At 46.6% G+C, this 2,500-nt stretch overlaps 1 protein-coding gene across 1 annotated transcript in view; it reads left to right on the top strand.

Annotated features, from left to right (window-relative positions):
* The window catches only part of myo9ab (myosin IXAb), a gene marked incomplete at both ends in the record, with an annotated part of 125,820 nt that overhangs the window by 62,444 nt on the left and 60,876 nt on the right, over positions 1 to 2,500 (top strand). Inside the window, one exon of the mRNA XM_080539150.1 lies at positions 431 to 520. Within this exon, the coding sequence (XP_080395276.1) occupies positions 431 to 520 (90 nt within the window). The remainder of the gene's footprint in view (positions 1 to 430; positions 521 to 2,500) is intronic.

Consider the following 2,500-nt stretch of genomic DNA (forward strand, 5'->3'; position numbering starts at 1 on the left):
GATGGGAGAGAGAGAGAGAAGGGATGACATGCAGGATAGAGACAGTAGAGATGTTGACAGGAAGGATGGGTGAGAGAGAGAGAGAAGGGATGACATGCAGGATAGAGACAGTAGAGATTATGACAGGAAGGACGGGTGAGAGTGAGAGAGAGAGAGAGAAGGGATGACATGCAGGATAGAGACAGTAGAGGTTTGGACAGGAAGGATGGGTGAGAGAGAGAGAGAGAGAAGGGATGACATGCAGGATAGAGACAGTAGAGATGTTGACAGGAAGGATGGGTGAGAGAGAGAGAGAGAAGGGATGACATGCAGGATATGTCCACAGCCGGAATCGAACCGGGGACCCTGCGGCTACATGGTCAACACTTAACCTAAGCGCCCCATAAAAGCGATTGTGATCATGGTTGTGGTTGTGGTTGTGGTTCTGCAGGTGAAGGAGGAGATGCTGTTCGAGGCCCTGACCACGCGGAAGACCGTGACGGTGGGAGAGAGGCTGATCGTGCCCTACAAGCTGGCTGAGGTGAGTCAAGTCAAGTCAGGTTTATTTATACAGCACATTTACAACGACAAAACAGATAAAACACTAGTAAAAGGAAACAACAAATAAAATAAATAAATAAAAGAACATACACTAAAACTAAAACAAGGTGCAATACAGAATACAACAGGTGCAGAAAATAAAAGTGCAGAAAAGTGCAGTATGTTGTCGGGAGGCAGGCTCACCTCAGGTCAAAGGCCAGGGAGAAGAGGTACGTCTTAGCTAAGGTTTTTAAAAGCCTCGCTAGGCCACACAGACACAGGCGTCGAACCTTATTCTATCTATCCTGAAAAACGTACGCACTCGGATAAAGGCGTCCGCTAAATGACGTCATGTTATGATGTTGTATTATGATGTTATGTTATGATGTTGTATTATATTGTTATATTATGATGTTATGTTATATTGTTCGACCCCCACTACCGTGGCAGTTGGTTTGGCCTCCTCGTAACTCCTTTCATGTCGTCCAGAGTTTATGGTTTATGTTTTTTCTTTTTTTTTCATTGTTTACAACTGTATTCCAGGACACTCCTTGTTGGTTAAGATTTTATTTTTCCTGCCACTGGAACTCAAAAGGGCTTTTTGTAGTCGAGTGGGGGGGTGAGTGGGGGGGTGAGAGGGGGGGTGAGTGGAGGGGTGAACACATTCCAAACAGGCCTCAAGAAAGAAATCCGAGCGGAGACGTTTGTTTTGTCCTGAAGTGCGTCAGCGGCCCGGGACACAGAGGGGCCATCTCAGGACTGTTTGTTGTGGCTCTGCACCCCCCCTTCTCCCCCCACACCCCTTTCTTCAGGGCTTTTGGTGGGGGTGACTTCCTCTGCGACTTCCTGTTTCCTGTCAGATTTACTACAGCCTGCGTTTAACCCCCCTGTCAACATCACCGCCAGAGAGGACGACAGTAGACTTACACAGCCATGCTAAACTGCACTGAGAGAAGAAAACTGTAACCTGAATACAGAGCCCTGATAATAATAATAATAATAATAATAATAATAACAATAAACTTTATTTGTATAGCGCTTTTCCTGCAAACGTTGCAGCTCAAAGTGCTCCAATCCTTATATAATCATAATTTAATGATTTAGTCATTTAAAGGCAATATTAAAAAGATGGGTTTCTCAGTCTTGACTTGAACATATGTGCTGAGGTTGCATCCCTAATGTAAACTGCCAGTGCATTCCACAATCTGGAGCATAAAATGAGAACGCAGCCTCACCAAATCGATGAACACACACATCACCGGCTCGCTAATATGATATTAGCTTCCAACGGTTTCGTAAGAGCTCCTGTTCTGTCAGATGCCGTCTTCCACGGTTCCTTTTTTACCGCCGTAATCTACCCTAGTCTATGACCACGGGGGCGTTTGTTTTTTTGGTCTTTTGTGGAAATCCTACACGTAGATTGACTATAGCAGAGCCACCCTCCATCTCCATCCCCCCCTTTTCTGATTAGTGGCTCAACAATAGCTGCATCCCCTCCCCCCTCCCCCCCACCTCCCCCCTTGGTCATGTGGTGTCAAGACAGGAATGTGCAACCTCCGCTGGAATATACAGTAGAGAGCCAGAAACCAAATCCTGTCTTTCTCTCCCCCCCCCTCTCTCTTTCTCTCCCCCCCCCTCCTCCTCCAAAGACAGCCGGTGTAATAGCGTCTCAGACAATGTGTTGGGAAACCTAATCCCAAACGCCAAGACGACTGTTGCTAAGAGAGGGAGAGAGAGAGAGAGAGAGAGATGGAGGTAGAGAGAGAGAGGTAGAGAGAGAGAGAGGGAGAGGGAGAGAGAGAGAGAGAGGTAGAGAGAGAGAGACAGAGGTAGAGAGAGAGAGAGATAGATAGATGGGGAGAGAGAGAGAGAGAGAGAGAGAGAAGAGAGAGAGGGATAGGGAGAGAGAGATAGAGATAGAGGTAGAGAGAGAGGTATATACAGAGAGAGAGATAGAGAGAGAGAGGGGTATATATAGAGA

The sequence above is a fragment of the Nansenia antarctica genome, assembly GCF_963989245.1.
Source record: "Nansenia antarctica genome assembly, chromosome: 9".
Classification (NCBI taxonomy): Eukaryota; Metazoa; Chordata; class Actinopteri; order Argentiniformes; family Microstomatidae; genus Nansenia; species Nansenia antarctica.